Raw genomic sequence first — 20862 nt, forward strand, 5'->3', positions numbered from 1 at the left:
AACTGCCATGACTTTGGCAATAAATATAGCACTCTGTGCATTCAAATAAGACATCATCCTTTTAAATACATCCAGCAAAAGTAGAATTAAGTCTTTTCAGACCAACTGTGGCTGTGATTAGTCCACAACTTCCCAGACATATTTTATAAAGGAATATTCACATTTTTACTTCATCATATACAAAAATAAATTGTGTTTAAGTATGTCTAATTTTACTTCTGAAGACCAGAAATACACTGCTTGAAAGTCTAAGCCCCCCTACAGTTTAATGGGACCACCATATTCATTCACTGGAGCTACCAAGGTTGCATAATTTTCCTTTAATTTGTCACCCATTCGTGTTCCACTATAAAAGTCTTATATATACACCACATACCTTTAAAGGAGTCTATGAACCTTTCTTCTAGGAAGGGTTTGTCTCTGCAAGCCACAATGTGCACCAGGGCATCTTGCTCTGGATTCACTCGCTTGTGTCGGTTTTCCATGACAGCTGGAAAAATCTGCTGAGCACAACAATTATGGCAATGTAAATATTGCAGCAGACAGTTTATTTATATTCAAGGTTTGAGGCTTGAGGTGTGTTTTCAGTGTGCGAATGCAAGTCAAAACACATCTGGGGTGCTTAAAAATAATGTTATGCCCCACCCACTACTAAAGGAAGTCCAGGACTGCTCTTACTGATAATTGACTAACATAGGAGGGTTGTCAACAAGTCAGTTCACCTTGACGTTCCAGGCTATAAAAGCTGGCCCAGATGAATTGCTTAGTCTCTTTCTCCTCAAGTACACCTGTATGAATCCAGGTTGCATAAGTATCGTAGATTGTATACTTTCAGTACACTCATCCCTTTTATGTACTTGCATACAATATGTTCAACACGCTGCCAACCTTATTCAGAACAACTGTAACTTTTTAGTTGCAATAAATGTGTGTGTGTTTGGTAGAAAAAAAAATTCAAGAAGCTCATATTTCTAACATTTGTTCACTCAAATGTAAATAGCCCACAAAATTGGGAAAATAAGTTAAACTATCTCATTTTATTTATAAAGTAAAAACTGATACTGATACTACTTTGAACTAATGAATGCACTAAGTACTAAATGTAATTACTTATAATAATAAGTATTTCCACCTGATTTGCAGTGAAGCAGGATGAACAAACTGGCACTAGAGTAGATTTTCCACAGACCTCAAACTTGTACTAAAGTACTTGAGCGGCTCTGCATGTAGAAGTTTGTTCCACTTTCCTCTGTAACTTCTTGGATAAATTTGTCTGTTCTGCTCAGTTGTACCAGGCACTATACAACTGAGCAGAAAACCCATGCATCTGGACAGCTGCAGCTGTATCTGGCTAATGTTTACATTCAGTTAGTTGTACACATACATGCTTTGCTAGTATCCTTGCATTAGCCAGCAGGTGAGAAACAACCCAGCAGTGGTTTCTGAGCTGTTTACCCATTGTTTTAGACCTAGCTAAATGTATTTCAAGAACTACTTCGGTTTCACACCAAACAACAGTTACCTCCGCTTTAGTGTCCACAAGAAAAAACAAGAAGAGCTCCAGGTGTAGCTAGCATAGAAGTAGCCATCTTTCTTGTATGGGTAATGAGAGACCACGTGACGATAAAGGGGCACGATCTGGGAGGAGCGGCGGTATCTCTGACCAATCACTGGCGGTAACGTCAACGATTGACTGCAGCGGCAGCGAATCCGCGGTCGCGATCGTCTAAGCCACTAGGAGCAGCGGAGAACCGTGAAAGTGGAATGAGCAGTTTATGAGGACATGGCGGGGACAAGTACCGTCGGCGTTAAGCGTCCTCGTAATCCGAGTAAAACACACCAACTGGAAATCACATTCATCACATTTGTATCTACTTTTGAGCGCTTTAACGACTGAATCGATAAATTTTTACCTTATTTCAGAGAGCTCTCCTTCCAAGTCTCTCTGCTCGGAGACCATTTATGCATTACTTCTTTTTAGTTTAGTTCACTGGAAGTGACTTGGATAAAAAACGAAAACAGCGTGGAGACAAAAGTTAGAGGCGAGGCTGTTTGGACATGCGCAGAGGGAAAGCGTTACCTGGATGACGAATGCTGAACATCAAGGAAAAAAAACAGGAAGACCACAGAGGAGATTCAAGGATGTAGTGAAGGAGGACATGGAGAGTTATATTGGCAGCATTTAGTGTGATAGAGGATGGAAGGGATAGGATGAGATACTGAAAGATGATCCACTGTGGTGACCCCTTAAGGTTTCACCCTGGTTCGATTTAAGCAACAAAAGGTAGATCTTTTAGGTTCATTAAAAGATCACGGTTTGGGCTGAAATCAAATCACATTACAGATTCTGTCGAGACTAAGAGGCAGACCTCTCTCACAGGTGCAATTGTAGAGTCTCAAAAGAAAACAAGTGTTTTGAAGTTGTTTTTTTATTATTCAAAATGAACATATAATAGAAAACACTCAAGAGAACCTTGGCAGCCATACTCTAAGGGGGTTAAAATAATCTAGACATACACAAACGGACAGCTTTATTTGCTTTCATATAATACCAGAGCTCATTATGCAAAAACTCACTGCTTTAAGGTTTGTTTAGTATGAAATCCCAAAATGAGTTTAAAACTTTAGAGTTGTAGGCTTTTCTCTTCTCAGATTGCTTGAAAGTCATAATGAGGGATAGCAGCTACCTAACACTCAAATCTCTAATTTCTTAAAATGTAATTGAATCACTTCCAAAATCTTTAATCCCTTCAATCAGGCACCAATGATGATTTTTACATTGTTCGATGCTGTAATTTCTTTTCAGGTTGATAAGATCATTTAAAGTATCTGAGGATTATCTGTTAACCACAAAACACAACGTGTGAATTGTGTACATTTTCAACGTTTAGCATCACAACTTAAAAAGGAATCTGGAAGAAAAATCAATCAAATCATGATTCAGGTAAAATCTCCAGTCAGATGTTAAAACTGTGTTTTCTCAAAGTGAGATTGCAACAATTCTTGAGGTGTGCAAAAGTACTGACCCAGGAAATATTCTAACTACTGCAAACACAGACGTGTTCATTTTGGCCTCTGAGGTGTGAATGTAGTGAAACTAACAATATGCAGCTCTCTATTCGGGACCTCCATCACTCCGAGATGGAGGGCTAGCTTTAGAAAAACTTGGAAGTCCAGTGTGCACAGGAAGGTCAGGAATCATAACACATGGAAGGAGATAAAAGTAGTATTTTCCATAAGACACAACCACATAAACACAGGAGGGCAGCTGCGTGCCCTGCTGAGCAGTAAACAGTCTTTAATGCTGAGTCCAGCATCTCAGCCTCACCTCTACATAAGCGATGTGAATCGGAGGTTCTGTCCAAACGTGCGTTTGAAATGTGACTCTTTGCTGTTTCATACTGCTGTTGTGAATGTTTTTTTTTTCTGTCCGTTTATGTTCAGCGAACATTTTTGATAATATCCAAACATTTACATCACTAGCTGCAACTCCGGTAAAAGGTCACTTCACGTTCACTCCGAATCCTCCTCCTCCTCCTCGGGTATAAACGGTGGGTCATCGCTCGTCTGCTGCTTTGTGTCGAGATGCAGCTCTCTGACTGTGAGGATGCGGATGAGCATGGCCTCCATGGTGGTGTCATCCAGAGCGGTGGAGGAGAACCACAGCGGGCTGTTGGGGACACAGCAGCGCTCGGGGTGCAGGTAGAACATGTTGGTTCGCTGCTTAACCGACTCCGAGCTGGGCGGAAGAAACAGGAACAAAGATTTAGATCAATGTGCTGATAAATCAGAGTAAAATGAGGGTCGGCCAGTGGACCATCTCAATCCAGCCTTCCACATCCAAACAAGAAATAAACTTTAAAAGAATCAATGAGTGGCAGGTTTTATTAGTCTTTACTGACATTTAACACTTAACCTTTTATTAGTTGTGCAGTAGTGCAGATCAGGCAAGTGGCAAATGTCGGCTCATTTAAATGTTATGACGCTTAATATTTCAAGTGTAACTTATTATCATATTTAAATTTAAATAAAATTTAAAAGTAATATTAAAAAAAGATATTTCCTATTCCTCTAAAAGAAGGAATAACCTGCAACCTGCATATGGCCAATAAAGTATTCATTCAAATTCAAGTCATGTGATCAGTGTATTTTGCCAAACGGGAAACTGCATCTTTAAAAAACCCAACAAGCCTACTTCATGTAACACAAATGAAACAATATGATGTCACAAGTAAGAAAACTCAGAGGTTAAGTTCAAATTTAAGGAGATGAATGAGAGGAAGGTAGTTAAGTGCAGAGTCTAAACTTCTCAGGCAGATCCTTCCAGAGCTTTGGTGCCCTGAAAGTTTAGCAGAGGAATACGTCCAACCTGAGCACGAAAAATCAAGATAATGTTTGGCTGAATCTGGCATATTTTCATGATGCATTTTTGTTAGTTAAAATCCTTCTTACATAAACAAACATAAAACTGGAGCTTCTGTCGCGATGCTGAAAGTGATGTGATCTCTTCTTCTGGTTTTAGATCAAACTCTCTGGGCTTAACTGAGCCCACTGAGTGAGTTTTTATTTGTACCTTTCAAAATACTGGTTTTAGACAGTTTTGTGAGCTACTCCTGTAATATCAGGTCTCAAAATCTGACAACAAACAATATATGCGCCACAAAAGAAGCGACTGTAGCTCAGGAGCTGCATCATCCCTTTTTTTAACCAAGTAGCTGTTGCAGGCCGAGAGGCCCCTGCAAAGGTCACCAGTCCGTCGCAGCCTAACACAGATAACTAACCTCACCTACAGCTTATTTAGAAGAAGCAAACAATCAAGTTTTTGTACTCTGGAAGGAAACCTACACAGGCACAGAGAGAAAATACAAACTAGACACTGAAAGATTAAATAAATATACCTATTTAAAATAAACTGAACATAGCAGTTATGTGGGAAAGGTAATGCAAGATTATTGTGCAGCCATTTACTTCACAAAGTTCACGTGCTGAAAGCAGAGTCCAACCAGCCACAGATCCATCACGAGTGCACCAGTGGTTGTACAACACTCACCACTTTGAGAGGTAGAACTCGTAGAGTCTCACGGGACAGCGGAGAGGGTTCTCCGTGTTCTCCATCATCTCCAGGATTTCTTCTTTACTCTCCTCTTCCTTCCGCTTCTTCGCTGGGCCACCCTCTGCATCTGAAGAGGACACATACAGACAGTGTGCAAGTTTCAGGATAATTTGTACATGAAAACAGTCAGAATCTGTTTGACTGCTAATTTTAGGTGGACTGTCGACTCTTAACTGCAAAATCAACGCATTTAGCTCTGTGTGTTTAAATCTGGCGTTCTGCACGTTGGTACCTGACTCCGCCTCGGGTCCGGACAGCGGTGGGTAGAAGCGCAGGAATGTGGTCTTGGTGTTGTTTAGATTGGTTTTTGTGCAGCGCATGACGTGTGCAAAGGACAGCTGACGGTGCTGCTCCACCTTGGTGAAGCCAAAGTACTTGCAGCAGAAGAAGAGCAGAGTGTTGAGGAGGACGATGGGGGAGTACGCCCCCAGCTGTTTACAGTCCCACAAAAACTCCTCCTCTACACGGGAGTGGATATAACCTGCGGAGGGAAAGTGACCCGCTGTAAATCTGAGCAAACAGACGTTCGTTTGTGTAACACTGACAGAGACAAAGGTGGTGTTGGAAACTCACCACTGGGTGTGATTGAAGGTTTGAAACCTCGCAGCAAGTTGGTGAACTCAGTGGAAAACTTGTTATAGAAGCGATCCATGAAAATGTTCTCCACACGACCGTTTTGAAACAGATACTGCAGAGAAAGACAAAAAGTTTAGAGAACCAGGAAAGTAAAGGAAGTTTGGACTATGTTAGAAAATGGTTATAAATATGATGACATGTATATCTAAGTGTATCCATATTTACACTTAGTTTCTCTGAGAAAAATGTCTTGCCTGTTGGATGCCGAGGCAGAGGTAAAACATGGTGTCGGGCGAGTACGGCTCTCCGTTTGGTCGTTTCACCTCAGCGATGAAGCAGCAGAGGCCGTAGCTGAGCTCAGCGGTGGTGCAGCTAAGAAGATCCTCCTTCAGCTCCAGAGGACGCGCTGACATCAAGATTAAAAGCCATGTTGGTTTGTTTTTAATTATAAAGTCTTAACAGAGACAGGAAAGTCAGAGAATGCAGGAAATGCAGCCCGAAGTGCTGCAGTGTTCAAATGCATTTTATATTCAGACTTACAGCCAAAGCGTGGATTCTCCAGGTTGGGCTGAGTTTGCCTCCACTGGATCCATCGCTTCCAGGCATCAACTCCATATTCACTCTTCAGTTTTGGGATTTCTACTTCCACGGGCTTTTTGGAAGTACTCTTTGCCGAAGACGTTTCAGCAGCCTTAGACTGACGCTGTGGCTTACGACCCTGTGATAACATATAGAGGATGCATTATGGGTATATGTCTGTGAAGGTTCTCAGTCATCCAGGTCATCGTAGTCAAAGGAGCTTGCAAAGAAAAGCGTCTGGACTTCTTTAAGTTGCTTGAAGACGTTTCACCTCTCATCCGAGAAGCTTCTTCTGACCATTATGGGTATAATGGGGACATTTTAGACAACACAGACCAAAGTCATTCAAGTCTTGCAGCTCTGCAGCCTTCTTTGATAAAACCATGCTGGTTATTTTTATGTCCCCATCTAAAGGAGGGAGACATTTAAAACTTTTATTTAAATAAAGAAAAAGAAGGAAAAGGTTGAAAACCTACTATGTTATACTACTACTACTGTTTCCTGTTTTGACACATAATTATGGGTGGAGGGGTCACACGACGCCATCTTTTTGTTACATCATCTCCTTCTCTAATGTTTTGTTGCATATAAAGCCAGCTTTAGATGTGTAAGCAGCAGTTACCCTCTTCTCTCTGGCTTTCCTGTGAGCTTGTCGTCGTACTGGAGCAGCAGGCGGGGGGCTTGGGGACTTGTTGCACTGCTCTCTTTGTTTGGCCATCCTTTCCAGAGTTTCTGGCAATGACATGACATCAAACATGAGACTAAACGCGCAAAAGCCCAGAGCAGATCTTTGAAGGGGTTAAAGTAAAAATGTCCAAAGAAATGTAGATAAACTGGAGATAAACTCCCTGAACGTCCAGTATTATGGGTGTATGCCTATCATCTCACCAACAGTGAAGTCGGCTTCGATGTCCATGGGAGGCGGACCAGGAGGTGGTGCGGGCTCGGGCTCACTGGGCATGCCCACAGATACATCTAAAACTGAGTTGAACTTCTCGCTGGCGTAGGTTTTACTTGGCGACAAGGGCCCCGCGTCAGAGGAGGCATCCTCCCAGCTGTTGAGGAAAGTGGCCAGTTCGTCGGTGTCCAAGTCATCACTGTAGTTACTGACATGGTCTACAAAACAACCATCACACTGTCTGTTAGTACAGCATGAATACACTGTTAATAACATCAAAACTATCTGTATGGGAATAAAATGATGCAACTTTGACAGATAACTTGGATGAAATCCTAACATGTGCACGCTGACGTTATTAAAGTTAATTAATTATGCATTTACAAAACTAAATTATAAATATGACAACATTTCTTTAGTTTTAGTCAGTTTGGTCAAATATGTCAATACTTCCTTCAAGAGCCACTGGTGCACAAACAAAATAAAACTTAATAAACACAAAACTACAATAGCTTTAACTGTTTAACCCTGTAATATGATGGCTTGATGGCCTTGAGTACCCCCTACTTTCATCTTTTCGTGGCCTCATTAAATGTTTCGTCTCACCATCTGTGACAGGTGCTTCTTGCTTTTCAGGCGTTTTCTTCACCGCTTTTTCCTCTTTGCGCGTCTCCGGCTTGTCGTTATTCTCGTCGTCTTCGGCCACCATCTCCGCCATGAGGATGAGTTCTGCCTCGTATGGATCGGACGGGATCTTCTGTTTGATCTCCTGGATGGTTTCCACAATGCGCTCAGCACTGTCCATTGTCACAGGAAGAAACATTGGCACAGGAAGCTGAGGTAGAAAGAAAGAAGGAGCTCATGAGTGGGACCTTAGTAAGGGCAAAAACAAAGCTGAAGATTAAAGGAGTGTGTAATGTAATTTATCCATGGCGAGAGCCTATCCCAGCTGCCATAGGGCAAGAGGCAGGGTACACCGCAGACAGGTCGCCAATCATTTGAACATCCTGTCTGAATCAAAATGCTATGGGTCACGGGGTCACGCCTATGGTTCATGTCTAAATATATGCGCCCATTTGTTGAGCTACATGTTTTACTTCTTGCTGCTGTTTTTGTTACAGTGTTACAGTGCATGGTTTTGTCACAAGCATGTTAACAGATTCCCAAATAAAATCCATCTTGATCTTAAAATTCCTCATTTTAATTATTCTAAATAAACCTTAAAAAGACAAATGTAAATTCTAAGACAAAAAGTTATGGGAAAACTTTGAATTAATTAGAAATAATAAAGTTCCAAGGTGGTTGCATTGTTAGACATACAGGTAACGGCAGGCCGACAGGCTTGGGAGTGCACTGGCTGTACATGTTCATGGGTACAGGAAGGTACACCGGCACAGGAACAGGCAGGATCACCATTTTTGGGAAGATATCATCTACAGAGAGAGAAAAAAAGGGAATAGTAGTCGTGATTAGATAAGAACATGGCACAGAGTTTGCTCTTGCAGTAAGTATGTTTAAAGAGGAAGCATGTACAGTGTGCAAAGACAAACAAATACTTTACATTTAGTCTTGTCTGTAAAATCGTGAGCATACATTAGTGCTCTGCCCAGAAAGTTCAAACTTCAAAGCATCAGTTAAGCATTTGAATAAGATTCCTCTCCACAAGCATTCGCTGTCTTCATAACAACATAAGCTTAGCTGATTATGACCCTTACCCTTTAACCTGTGTTTGTGACCCGAGCGTTAAACGCTGTGAAGTGCAGCTAGCAGCAGTAATTCAGCTGTAATCAATCAGATTGAACAGCTATTTGAAGCTTTTTAAACACAGAGTAAAGCGGAGGTGTTGCCCTGACAGAGACACTGCCTGTGTGCTTCTTTTACCCGTCTGTGCCTCCACGTCGACCGTCTGCGTTTTGCAGGAGACTCCTTTGTTCTGCACCAGCGGTCTACACAGCAGAGCCTTGTTCTTCAGGATTTTAGTCGGGGGAGGAGGATGAGTCTTCACCGTTTCGGTCTGAATGCTGATCTGAAGGACAGAAAAATGACAATAACATCTCTAAAGTTACTCATCTGTAACACTACACGGGCTACTTCCTTCAAGCTAAAAGTGACTGAACTAAATGTCCCAAAGATTTCCTTTTAAAAGCAAAAGTGCGTCATTTCAACTAAGAAATATATTTTTCATAAACATAACTTACACTGAAAAAAAGGAATTGGAAAAAATACAACTGTATACAAAAAGAATACATGAATTTAAAAAATGTACTTACGTGTCCAGAGGTCTTTGACTGAGAGTTTGATGCTGTACCTGCAGAAAAAAGGCAAAATATGAAACTCGTGCAGCTACTGATGATTAACAGTACAAAATGATTTCTTTTTAATATCTTGCGTGTGTTTGTTTTTGTTTTGTACTTTGTTGGGCACTTCTATCAGAAGTGTTAGGTTTTCCTTTTGGCGTGCCAGCGAGCGAGATGACGTTGGCGATCACAGGTGTGGCCTCTCCTGTGCTGGCTGAAAGCAAAACAGCAACAAACTTAAAACGTCTCAGTAGGAAGTCGCTCCCGACTTCTTCCTAAATCCTCAGAGAGAGGCATTCTTGGTCTTACTTTGTGACCCAGTTGCAAAACATTTTTTAGTTTTTCTAGTTTAAGAATTAAGTTGTGGGGCTTTACAAATTGTGGCAGCACTCTTTAATGCATAGAACTTGCAATACCAAAGTATTGATATATGTATGTGTGGATGTACAGCTGTATACACGGGCATATATTGTCTTCCCATGACCTCATAATATTTTGTCTGTTTTGTTTGGTTTTGTTTGTCTGTTTTGTTTTTCTGCATAAAAATGTTCCTAAATAAATAAAAAGTATCAAAAAAAAAAGAATTAAGTTGTGCACGACTGGTAAACATTTAGCTTTGTTGCCTTAATAGTTAGTACCAGAAATATTCATATTTTATTAAAGAACAACAACAGTTAACAGCTGGTGTCAAACATGCAGTCCAGTGTTGCAGCAGCTCAGTTTTACAGTCTTGCATGCAATGCAAATGTTGCCATCAGATGATGAACGAAACAGTCAGTGCCATCCAACTTCACATTGACTCATTCATGGAGATTATACATTACACTGCAACAACTGTGCATGCGGTGGGCATCAAAGAAGCCGACAGTGTTGTCTCGGAGCTGTCTGCGTCCGCAACACAGTATGAATCTAGGCCTCAGTGCCTCTTTGATTTACCACATTAGCATTTCTTGATGGTCTGTCTTTACAGCAGCACAGTGGTTAAGGCTGTGGGGTCACAGTAAGAGCTCTGTGGGTTTTCTGTGAGGAATTTATATGTTCACCATGTGTCTGTGTGGATTCTCTCCAGGTGACAGTTTCTTCCCACAATCCTGAGACGTGCATGTTATGTTACATAGTAATTCTAAATTGGCCTTAGGTGTCAACATGACCACAAATGATTGCACATCTCTCTGTGCTAGCCCTTAACATCAAACTGGCCACTCAATCAAAAGAAAGTAATACTTCGCTTTACTACAGTTTTAAAGACTGCTAAGGAAAGCTTAGCCAAACTCATCAAACCCAAACTGATTTTATCAAAAGCAGCAGCTTCAAAAGTCATTAATTAAACTTTAAACATGTCTGAATAAGCCTCACTCTATTCCAGCTGTCATAGGTTGAGGCAAATTACACCCTAGACAGCATGCCAGTCCATCACAGGGCTGACTCAGAACCTCACACTCCTGAAACCAGTTTAGATTACTCCAACACTTAAGTAAAACAGGAGGAAACACAGAGACTGGGAGAACGCACAGGTTCCACACAGAAAGCTCCGCCCAAAAAGGCTGATCAAACCGGTGAGGCAACAGTGCTAACCACTACACCATTAAAAAAAATATATAAATCAGATGAAGTTACAGATTCAAACAGGGATAAAAACACGGTATGCACCTTTCACGACTTCACCCTGCGTGGCCACTGTCTCACAGCAGAACTGCAGCAGACAGCTGAGGTCGCAGAAGTGTTTGACTTCCCCGAGCATGGGAAGGCTCTGCTTTAGCTTCCCTTTCCGCCCGCAGGTGTCGCACTTTGCAACCTGAGTGGAAAAGCAATGTGTTTACGTGGAGGAGGAGATCATGCTCACGGAGATTGCCGCTTTGGTGTAAAACTATGATTTTAATATCTTTACTGCGGTTTGCTTACGTGGCAGAACAGCATGGTGTACTTGGACCTGCACTCCTCCGAGCAGAACTCCTCCGTCGAGCCTCCGTACTGCGCCGTCACCAGCTTCTTTGAAACGGAGTGGCAGTAAACACAGGAGTGACAGTGCTTCCCCCAGTTTTTACTCAAGTCGTGTCTGAACAGGAGCTTACAGCCTGGACACACAGAAATAAGTAAAATAAATACAGATTTCAGAGCAGAATCGGGTTCTTACAGCTGACGAATCGATTTCCACGACTCCTTACCGTCGCTGCAGAAGTAACAGTCTTTGTTGTTGACTCTCTTCACGTCTCTGGTGATCTTTTCGATCATACAGTACTCGCACACACTCGTCACGTTGTTGGCTTTCTTAAACTCGTGAGAACAGTCCACGCTGCACAGAAAAACCATCTTGTCCTGCACGCACACACAGAAGATACAAATCATGAGAAATGTCAGCCTGAACGGACAAGGTCTATTTTCTGTGTTCATTTTCTTGAGAGTGTTGACAACCCACAGGAACACTGTTGTGGTATTACTGATCTCTAAATGTAAAACTTTCCACTCATAATTTATTTGTTTCCATTAATTACCTTCATTTGGATGAGCTCAGGTTTAAAAGTGATGACGCGGGAGCACTGGAAGCAGTTCACTTTCTGGGACACTTTTGCCTCCTGTTGCACTGGCGTTGTACTAACGGGCTGAATTTGGGACGATCCCATGGGCAGCTTCGTAAAAACATTCACCTGCTTCTGCGACTGCTTAAATTTTTCCTAAAGCGCAGAAAAAGAAACAACAGAAGTCTGAAATACCAGCTTTCATTTTTCAAAAATCTTTCTTAGGTTTGTCTTTAAATAACTTTAAGTAAATACCTGAAAAGCCATGACACACGGGAGAGTGCAGAAATTCCTGATTGAGGTATCGGACATGGCCAGGTGGTAGGACGGTACGCTGTTTTTGCCACAGTTATCACAGTTTATCCGAGCACCTGAAACCAAATTAATCCATCATAAACAATCATTTAACAAAAACAAGTACAAGGTTTAATCTTCAATGAGAAGCTGGTATCGCGTACCTGAAGAACTAACAGTCTGGACTTTGTACGCCATCACACAGCTGCTGCTGCAGAAAAGATCCACAGAGTCATCACTGTTTTTGCTGTCCACCATTTCTGCCACAAAGCGGGCGGTGCGACACATTGTGCACGGCTGGGTCATCTTGGTTATCTTGCTTTTCTGTGAATTAATTTTAAAAAACAAATATGAGGCATGTTGCAAACAACCTCAACCGTTTTAACTCTCAGAGTAAGAAAGAGGAGGCGAGAAAGTTAACTGGCTTTGTTTCCCACATGTGCTGACACTCACTGCAGGCATGCAACTTTAAAATAGTGCTAAAAAATTTAACTCTTTCCCCTATAGAGTCGAAATCTGAAGACCCCCTCTGTTCTTTTAATGAACAGTTTAGACACCACCAATAAAGTTTGCAGGTTTTTCAAAGGGTAGCTCCACATGCAGAGACCACCCTCTGCCTTCTGAGTTACTCAAACTGGGCTTTCAAGAGTTCAAATGAAGACTAATTCAAAATAAATGTATCTGCAATGAAGCAGAGAACTGTTTCCATACCTCTTTGTATTTCCCCAAACAATCCAGGTTGCACACGGTTTTGCTGCCCTCTTCCAGCTTCAGCATGAGCGGTTTGCTGTGGCAGTACGAGCCACAGTTGGCGCAGCCCGCCATCGAAAGGTTATTTACTGTACGGAAGCGGTTAAAGCAGGCGTCACTGCACATCTTGTGGACAGCGCCGCTCAGTATCACCTCATGTTTGCTCTGCAGAGAGACGACAAAGAGCAGCACAGGTGAAGAGTGTTCACACTATCAGCATAGTTTCATATGGTGTAAATAATGCATGAGACAACGAGGACATTTTTAACACGGTTTGGATAATTCTATATTAAATAATTGAAATAATCATTAGCGGCAGTCCTGTTCTGTTCGACTTACGACACAGTATCTGGTGCACATGCTGCAGAGTGACTGTGGTACAGTCTGTAGAGCTTTCACAGCAACAGCAGTTTTCCTGAAGTTGGAGACAGTTTTCTTGTAGTTGAAGGACGTCAGGCAGATCTGGCCACAGAACTCTTTCATGAGTCCTTTGAGATCCGGAGCCAGGATGACGTCTTGAGGCCGAATTATCAACCTAAAGGAACGAGAGGAAAAGAGGCCAAGGAGAAATCCAAATTCAATCAAACTACAATGCAGTTTACTTTGAGGCGTATCATTTGGTGACATTACTTCACCCATCAAACAGTAGTAATAACAGTAGTAAGCCTACTCTCGTCTGCAGAACTCACTTTTGGCAGTTGTGGCAGATTTTAGTGGCTCCCCTGGCCTGAGACAATGAGAGGCAGGTGGTGGAGCAGAAGAGCGCTGGAGAGCCCTTCCTCTGGAAAGCCGTCTGTCCCTTCATCAGGTTCTTCTTACAGTGAGCGCAGAACATGTGCGAAGACGGCGGGCTAACGATGGGCAGCGTCTGCGTTTCAGAACTCTCAGAATACACGGATCCGATCCTCAGGTCCTCCTTTCAACATGAGAGAAACGTCAGTAACGGTTCAGGGATTCAGGCTTCATTCTCAGAAACTGGACCCAGACCAGATCCTGACTGATGATGTTATATATTATTATATTATACTAGCAGCAACAGATTTTCTCTTTGGTGTTCTCCGGGTTTCCCACAGCTGTGGAATTTTCTAGACATCAGCTAAGGAGATCCACGTGACAATGAAAATGTCCAAGCTAGTGAGATCTGACACTAAACAGTTTTAAACCTGCAAAGTGCAAATGTGACAACATGTCATGTTCTGCCCCCAAACCTATCACTTACACAAGTAATCATATGTTTGCAGCTGGTTTCCTGCTGCTGTTAACTCCATGTAAGAAAGAATAATTCTCTTCTTCCTTCAATTTCCAGATTTCAGGTGTGAAAAGGTTTTAATGCTGCAAAGTAGTGAATTAACCATATTTTATGGCAATGGTGTAATACTGGTAGAAATATGTTGCTTTAGGAACTACGTGGATATTTCAGGAAGTCTAGTTTGAGGTACAGATCTGTGAGTCTGAACCTCTTCCTGCACTCTGGTTTATTACAGGAGTGGGAAACGCACTGCAGGTTTTTGATATCACCCTGAATCAAATAACTAGTTCATCACCAGGCCTCTGGACATATTGATATTGATTTAGCCATTTGAATCAGCTGTGTTGGATCAAGGACACGTCTAAAACCTGCAGGACACCGGCCCTCGAGGCCTGGAGTTCCCCACCTCTCGTCTATTAGACTCAGTGTCAGTCATGCCAAGTATACAATAGCCAGAATAAAGAACTGATGAAACGAAGAAACCAGTAATTATCCTGAAACATGCAAGTTCATGTGTGAGTCTACCTGATCTTGTCCCAGTTTTTTTTTGTCTTGGTATCATTGCTGCTCACAGACTGGCTCCATACATACAAGTTACCCCCTCCAACTATCACAAGCAAGCCAGAGGACAACCACTCTCAGTGTTCTAGGTCTAATGCAGGGTGTCCGGTCATATGGACATGCCCAAACCATCTCAAATTCTCAGATTCTGAAAGATTCTCCTCCTTCATATACGCAGGCCTGTTCTCCCTCTGTCGTTGTCGTAACTTCCACCTTTTTTTGGGACCACTCCATCATACTCCCAGCTCGTGTCAAGTGTTCTTTTGCAGCCACTTTGGACTCGTTGTTTTACACCTTTGCACTACAGACATCATGTGCCTCTTCCTTTCCAGCCTTTTTGTTCACTACATGGGTTTTGAATATCAAATATTTCATTTCAGTAACTGCTGTTCCATCTCCCAAACTTTCTGCAACTGTCTCCACACCTGATCGTTGCGTGACAGCTCTGCATACGCTTGCCAAATCTAATAGCATAACTCCACAAATTCTTAAGCAGAGTGTGTCTCACCCTTGCAGTATTAGGCTCATCTTTCACACTTGCTGTAGAGGAACTGGACATTAGAGCTTGTTCATATTCCTCATCCACCGGCTCGTCCTTCACAGTGACCAACGGAGGTGAAGGAGACAACTTGACACTTTGGGTTGAAGTGTGCAGCCTCTCCTAGAACAAGGAGTACATGTATATGCTGTTTATTTTGACGGAAAGCTTATGGCGACAGCCTAATCAATAGTTTTCGATGAACTTTCACGTATATTAATAGAGCAGGTAAGAAAAGCCTGAAACCTAAATTCTATCTTACTTCTACTTACAACGTCTAATCTCGGTATAGAAAGCTTGACGACTTTCATGCCGTTCAACATCATCGCCGGTGACGAGCTGTCTCTTCCTACAAGAACACGTGAGCAGCGTGTGAGCAAGTGTAAAAGGAAGTGAACACAAAAACATGAAGAACATGAATGAATGACAACATTCACAACTGTCACTGTGTCGGACAAAACAAAATTCATACTGAACGACGGTCTGAGTGTTAAGATATTTAAAAAAAAGATTGTTTTTAGTGGCTCTATGGTGTCATGGTTTAATCATTCATTTAACCAGTCAATGATCCCTCGTTTAACCCTGGGAGGAGACAAAAATACCTCCAGGGTTGCTTCAGGAAGGGAACCTGGTGTAAAACGCCTCCAAATCAAACATGCTCGTGAATAACAGAGCAGCCGAAAAGCAGCTTTATGTTGGGAGTGAGCCATTAAACTCAAAAATATTCAGCAATGTTAAATTTTATTCAGTGTTTTCTTAGTTGCACAGTTACAACCATTTTAACCAACTAAGAGCCAAAATGCTGAGATGCTTGTTTGCCTTTGACCATTTCAGAAGGGACAAATACTTCCTTTATTAGCGTGTTCCCTTTTGGCTGCATGTGTAAACATAACAGGTCAGCACACAGCAGCAGATCTGTATCACTTTATTTGATGTATATCTCTGCATTTTAATTTCTATCAATAACAAGAAAAAAAAGAAAATTGGGTTTGTTCAGTCAAATTTGAAAAGATCTTTGGACTCTAATAAAGCATAAGTATTTCACAAAGGTTCAGTCAGGATAGTCGTTTCATTTGAACCGTACCATTTTAGTCTTGTTATATACAATTTATGTGTGTGGATTTCTAGGGGTGGTTTTCTGTTTATTTATTACAAATTTAATAAATTTAACGAAAATATTAATATTAAAGTTTATTCTGCTGCCAAGATTTTCCACATAATGAGATTTTAATTTCGTACTATTTGTATTTTGGCATTAAGATCACCCACCTGTACTTCCTGTGGCCTCAGACGATGGAGACGAGCTGGACTGCATCAAGTCTGAAGTTGTGGGTTTTACATCAGCTTCCTCCGTAACAGAGTTACTGTCCTCCGTCACTGAGGCTGTGTGGGAATTTTAAAGCACAGCATTTAGTGGGATGATGAAAACTACGCCTTGTTGAGAGACTTTCTGCCATGCTGCCTTTAAAGGAGGAGTGAAAGCATTTCTAAAGCTCAGTGTGCTCTGACGTGGACTCGCAGAGGGTTGCAGGGTAACAAAGGTCAAAGGGTCTTTTTAAAGAAGCCTGTCTGCATTTAAAAGTTACAAAATGTTTGTAGTGGTCGCTTTTTAGGAAATACATTTTTGGCCTTTAGCAGATGAAGGAGTGTCAGGGTAGATGTTTTCTCATATTTGCTGATATTAAAAGTTTTATTTATTTAGATAATTTCCTACAAGATCATAAAGATTCTATTTTGCATCTACAAATGTACCAATCAAAGAGCATCTTTATACCTGTATTAGAAGCATCAGGTGAGCGGCTGCTTTCCATATCCTTCAAGCTGTTCTGTTCCTCCTCTTTCATCTGAGCTTCCTGCTCCACCTGATCCACTGTACCGATGTCCATCATCTCATCGAGTTCATCGCCCGCTGTCAAAACCTTTGGTTTACAGCAGATGGATGACTCCTGCTCTGTGCAGACTTCCTCCTTAGTGTCATTGCTTGTGTCCATGTTTTCATCAGTGTTTTTTATTTCTTTCTCCTCCTCACGATCAGGAGCTACGTCCATGCATGCATCCTCACTGACATCTGCTACTGCAGGGCTTTCCTCTTGGCTCTCATCCTTCCCTGCAAGATCTTCTGCCTTTGACTCAACCCCTTCATCAGATATCACCTCAAGACCCTCGTCACATTTCACCTCAGGAGCCTCTTTTTGGGGCTCTGTGGTGCTACCTGGCTCACCATCATTAACCGTAACAGTCTCCTCTGTCTCCTCTGCAGAAAAAGCTTGTGATGGAGATGTAGAACCAACAGAGTGGATCACCTCAGTCTCAGTTTCTTTAAGTTCTGCTTCTTCACTTTCCATGTCTTTTTCAGCAGCAGCATCATCATCATTATCCTCTTCCCTCTCTTTGGAAAGTTCATGGGAAGATTCATGAACGTGTTCCGTTTCTCCAGCGTCCACCGATGCTGCTGCTTCTGAAACTGCCTCCACAGCCTCTCCATCGGTCCCTTCTGTTACCTATGATGGACAATAGACAGTTTACAGAACACACAAGTCTCTGCTCTGTAACTAAGCCAATCACTAATGTCCACAATGGACAAAAACAGAACAATTAGTTCTGCAATTTCTAGATTTGCACTTCTATAAAATATGATATGCAGCAACGACTGCGAATCTGAGAATTCAATTATTTTTATTGTCATTCCAACAGATGTATTTACAGGCAGTAAAAGTAAATTTTGCACTCAGGTTCTGGTTAAAAGCCAACATAAAAGAGAACAGACAAGAGCAAGATATACAGAAACAAAGAATACAAAACAACAGAGGTGTGTGATGCAAAGACCAGATGAAAGCTGACCAATAAAAACTAATTTTAGAAACCAAACATTTATATCTGCACTTCCTGCATAGCTGTGAGTATTTTATGCTGTGTCCGTTTTAGTGTTTTGAAAGGAGACTTCTTTTAAAGACCCAAACATTTCTGTCACTCCTCATGCATGGTGGGGTTTTAAAATAATTAAAACACTACAGATACATTTAAAATCTTTACTTAGCTACGCTGACGCAACTCAACCAGATATGCTTCTTCTTTTTTTTTTAAGATATTCACTCAAGACCGAACATGACTGTGTCTAAGAGTTTCAAAACCACAGGGCTGTGAAATATGAGCTGCACAAAACCTAAGTACGGCAGGAAACACGTCCCACCACTCTGTAGCCAAATTTAAACAAGGTGGTTGTTGTGCAGTTAATAATAAAGCTCTAAAATCAAAACCAAGTACAGAAATGTCTGCCAAACACCAGTTTAATCAAAGAAAGACTAAAAAGCTGTCTCAGACCTAAAAATATCCATCTTTGCTGATACTGAATTCTCCTGCAGACTCATAATGCCCATGATGCTTCACTCTTCAAACTAAGGTGTTTGAAACACAAGCAGAGGAAATGGTCACACCGCAGGGATGTGCATACCACATTAATATAACCTCATTTTAGGGATATAAAAGCGCTACCATAAGCTGATCTGAAGCACTAAAAACACCATGAACTGCTTCCATGTGCAGCAGGATCAAGCTCAGCAGTGTCTGCTTCTCTGACTGCATCGTGTAATTAATTAAATAACCTTTAAAACTATCAGTAGGGCTAGTCAGTGCTCAGGTTTGGTGCAGGTTAAAGACGACCGCATTTTGCGAAGCTAAATTCTGCAGCACGGATTTGTGCAAAGTTTAGCAGCCTAAGTTTGCAATAGAGGTACCTTATCAGGGACCATTTAATAAACACGGGGTGTGTTTCACACACACACACACACACACACACTCAGTACAGATTCAATGCAAAGGTTTAATTTCTGTTTTAGGCGTGCAGCAACACCATAACAAGTTAGCTTACTACAGCGTGGCTGCTGCACAAAGGTTTGACAAATGGCTGTAATACTCCGTTAGACTGTAGGTAATGGGTGTTATTATCTCTGTACAAGTCACTTTCTTGGAGTTAGCCATGTTTTGTTGATATATTAATTAGCAGACCTGTAAAGAGAGAACTACTAGCTCAGCCTTTGCTAAGCTAACGCTAACCTGCTTACAGATCCATGCAGCTACGACTGCGGTTAGTCTCCCTCCGTGTTTTCACCACGCAATAAATAACCTCTGCACATGTTAAATACCCGCTCTGTTTATAATTCTTTTGGATGCAGATATATGATTTTAAAAAGTGTAGTTCACCGCCGTAACAACGTGCACAGAATTACCGCGCCGACCTGCACAGGAGTCACTTGATTGGTGGTCAGACGTTCGCATCCGCTAGTTCCCGTATCGGCCATGGTGGTCCCAAATCACCAATTCTTTTAGTTTAATAATAAAATGCGACTAAGCAATGGTAAACAAACTCCAAAACAGAAAAACGTTTCAAATGCATCCCCTTGCTACAATCATATGCGTCCAGTCCAACAGGACCGTTTGTTTTCCTTCTTCTTCTTCGGTCAAGGTCTACCCCATCTTTGGGGTTGCTTTTCCGCCTCCTAGTGGCAAGAAAAATACTACAATGGTGGGAGCCAAAATAATATGTATCTCACCCAAATAGAACTGCTATTTGTATTTGTTGGTATCATAATAATAAATTGTATTTTGTACAGTGTTTCAAATGTTACACATTTAAAACGTCTTCACAGAAATAACCAAATAAACACCAAATAACATAAACGAGGCCAATGAAAGGTAAAACATTACAGTAAGTGAGAAATTTCTGAAGTAAACAACAGTTCAGGAAATTGGTTTTAACTAAGCACCAATCTTGTACGCCAGTAAAAGTAATTTTATCAATACACAACATAGTTTACATTGTTATCAGCAAATTTCTGCTGTTGACAGAAACAGGGCGTAAACACACTTTGTGCCTTCATGTGAATAAAGTAGAAACACACTAATTTGCATACACAACACACATGTTGGACTGTTAAAAAGAGCACAAAGGTTTTTATTTTAAGCTTATACAGTCTGTTTTATAGTTTTGAAAGAAATAATCTCTGACTGTATCAGCATGATCAAGATTATTTGCTATAAAACCATCAATATATATATCAGCATAACTACATTTTATTTTCTGTTAGTGGCTCATTAATCTGCAAAACCTTACTTTTTCATGCATGTTTTTTTTCTATGCTATCTTGTAAAATAAGAAGAAATGAAGAGTGTAAAAAATGTAAACATGACCAAACCTATGCTGACATTAAATCATAGAAACCTAGTTTATCTACAACTTCGTCATGCTCAGTCATGTCCAGCGCTAATGTACAGTTCAGTCTGAAGGTGTCGGAGGTCAGACCTCTCTGCCCGGTTCTTCCAAATAACAAAGGGAAAAACTGGGCACTCTTCATGTGTTATTACTATGTTGAAACCTGGACAATCTATAGATCATCCAAACAAGGTAATCTGACCTAAATCCTAAAAGCCACAGACCTTTAAATTTAAAAAAAAAAAGAACTGATAATAATGCAGACAGGGCTGCCCTTGGACT

The 20862-nt window shown here is 41.3% G+C and overlaps 2 protein-coding genes across 3 annotated transcripts in view; both read right to left on the minus strand.

The window, feature by feature from the left end:
• Positions 1-499, minus strand: part of LOC113014180 (uncharacterized) — a 30730-nt gene extending 30231 nt beyond the window's left edge. For both annotated transcript variants that reach the window (XM_026155540.2, XM_080296309.1), the window contains exon 1: positions 377-499. In XM_026155540.2, the coding sequence (XP_026011325.2) occupies positions 377-485 (109 nt within the window). In that variant the 5' untranslated portion in view covers positions 486-499. The remainder of the gene's footprint in view (positions 1-376) is intronic.
• Positions 500-2413: 1914 nt separating this feature from the next.
• On the minus strand, positions 2414-19848 carry zmym4.1 (zinc finger MYM-type containing 4, tandem duplicate 1). Its single transcript, XM_026155542.2, has 27 exons — positions 19607-19848; positions 17146-17872; positions 16641-16754; positions 15644-15720; positions 15342-15494; positions 13713-13939; positions 13363-13558; positions 12985-13188; positions 12438-12597; positions 12235-12350; positions 11956-12135; positions 11629-11779; positions 11366-11538; positions 11114-11258; positions 9579-9677; positions 9437-9474; positions 9048-9192; positions 8487-8599; positions 7773-8001; positions 7157-7384; positions 6891-7000; positions 6230-6407; positions 5944-6095; positions 5687-5801; positions 5346-5594; positions 5051-5180; positions 2414-3739 (listed from the first exon to the last, which is right to left on the minus strand). Exons 1-27 carry the CDS (start codon positions 19667-19669, stop codon positions 3514-3516), a joined length of 4698 nt encoding a protein of 1565 aa, XP_026011327.2. The 5' UTR covers positions 19670-19848; the 3' UTR covers positions 2414-3513.
• Positions 19849-20862: the final 1014 nt, after the last annotated feature.

The sequence above is a fragment of the Astatotilapia calliptera genome, chromosome 22 (genome assembly GCF_964374335.1).
Source record: "Astatotilapia calliptera chromosome 22, fAstCal68.1, whole genome shotgun sequence".
In the NCBI taxonomy this organism is placed as follows: domain Eukaryota; kingdom Metazoa; phylum Chordata; class Actinopteri; order Cichliformes; family Cichlidae; genus Astatotilapia; species Astatotilapia calliptera.

Bases quoted from the DNA above. Each gene is read 5' to 3' on its own strand.
- zmym4.1 (XM_026155542.2), bottom strand. From the start codon at position 19,669: ATGGCCGATACGGGAACTAGCGGATGCGAACGTCTGACCACCAATCAA. The intron at 13,940-15,341 runs GTGAGACACACT...TCATGTTGAAAG, and splicing joins ATGAGCCTAATACTGCAAGG to GAGGACCTGAGGATCGGATC. The intron at 8,600-9,047 runs GTAAAAGAAGCA...CTCTCTCTGTAG, and splicing joins CGACGTGGAGGCACAGACGG to ATGATATCTTCCCAAAAATG.